This window comes from Tigriopus californicus, chromosome 5 (assembly GCF_007210705.1).
Source record: "Tigriopus californicus strain San Diego chromosome 5, Tcal_SD_v2.1, whole genome shotgun sequence".
Taxonomy (NCBI): Eukaryota; Metazoa; Arthropoda; class Copepoda; order Harpacticoida; family Harpacticidae; genus Tigriopus; species Tigriopus californicus.
In genome coordinates this window covers 1,102,145-1,103,317 of record NC_081444.1, presented here as the reverse complement: position 1 = coordinate 1,103,317, position 1,173 = coordinate 1,102,145, and the positions used below count along the sequence as shown (strand labels likewise).

At 36.3% G+C, this 1,173-nt stretch overlaps 1 protein-coding gene and 1 long non-coding RNA gene across 3 annotated transcripts in view; both read left to right on the top strand.

Annotated features, from left to right (window-relative positions):
- The window catches only part of LOC131880380 (PRADC1-like protein), a 4,491-nt gene that overhangs the window by 2,353 nt on the left and 965 nt on the right, over nucleotides 1-1,173 (top strand). The window contains exon 4 of one of the 2 annotated variants that reach the window (XM_059227006.1): nucleotides 533-627. The exons of the other annotated variant lie outside the window; for it this stretch is intronic. Coding sequence (XP_059082989.1) covers nucleotides 533-572 — 40 coding nt within the window. The 3' untranslated portion in view covers nucleotides 573-627. The remainder of the gene's footprint in view (nucleotides 1-532; nucleotides 628-1,173) is intronic. 2 annotated transcript variants of the gene reach the window in all.
- LOC131880382 (uncharacterized) overlaps nucleotides 635-1,173 on the top strand; it is a 1,094-nt gene continuing 555 nt past the window's right edge. The window contains exons 1-2 of the long non-coding RNA XR_009373255.1: nucleotides 635-967; nucleotides 1,027-1,141. This is a non-coding gene — a long non-coding RNA (uncharacterized LOC131880382). The remainder of the gene's footprint in view (nucleotides 968-1,026; nucleotides 1,142-1,173) is intronic.

Sequence of the window (1,173 nt, the reverse complement as noted above, 5' to 3'; positions counted from 1 at the left end):
TCGTGTATTTGCTGTATGTTTACGCACCTAATTCGTAGTTCATTTGTCAGAGAATTACATACTGGCTATGAAGTTTGAAAAATAACACCAAGAGTTTCTAAAGGAAGCACGTGTGACTTCGACTTTGTGGCAGCTTCGGCCAGGCTTATCTGGACAACCTTTGTCAAAATCGGCAAGGAGCTTTTGCTTCTCCTTGATGGAAAAAGTGGTTTTCTTGACACAAGCCATTATGTATGACTGTTTGTTTTTATGAGAAAGCGGCTGAAAACTTGCTTTATACAATGGCTTAACCAGTTTTCCATCGAAAACTTTCTGTGGAGCGCCGGAAATAAAAGATATGAAAAAATATATATTTTGCCGCCTTCAATTCTGCTCTTATGTCCGATGTGGCCCACAATTTTGTGCTCTTATATTCGATGCTACTTAACTATACTTTACTATATAATTTGATTCGGGGATTCACAATCCTGCTCTAAATTCCGATTCGCTCTTATATCCGATGCTCTTATATCCGATATTTATTGTATTACAGTTATGGATCATTCCGTACTTGCCTCCTGGGCTTGTTGTAGTGGAAAACGGAAATTGTAAATGCCATGAGCAACCACCTTTAGTAGTGGAATATAAGTAGATGAAATGACATCCCATTTTTTAAAATGTCTAATCCCATCATCAAACGCTTCAAACGCATAGCATGGTTGTCATTAGGGGTCGAAAGAAATAGTATTTTGGTTAGAATAAGTTTAGATCTATTTTGGCCATTTTGAGGCAAATAACGTTGTTGCGAATCTTAACCCTAAAATAATCTGAAACGGAGAATTAGGGGAGAAATTCAAAGGCTTGTGTCACATTTAGGCAAAATTTAGAAAAACTACATTCAAAATTATATTCTTTACGTATTATTTAAACCTTCTCTTCCTTAGAATGGCTGTGCTAGTTGGCACTGATGAGCAACTAAAATCTAAAGGTGTACAATACTTTCTTTCCGTGAACTTTATGGCACTGATGAGCAACTAAAATCTAAAGGTGTACAATACTTTCTTTCCGTGAACTTTACCAACCTTTTAAGTTCAATTTGTCCAAGAGCTTGGTTTCAGGAGCCTTCAAAATTCGAATCTCACATATAAGTCGTAGATATGAGGTTGCATTGAAATTCATTTTTTTCGTTGATTC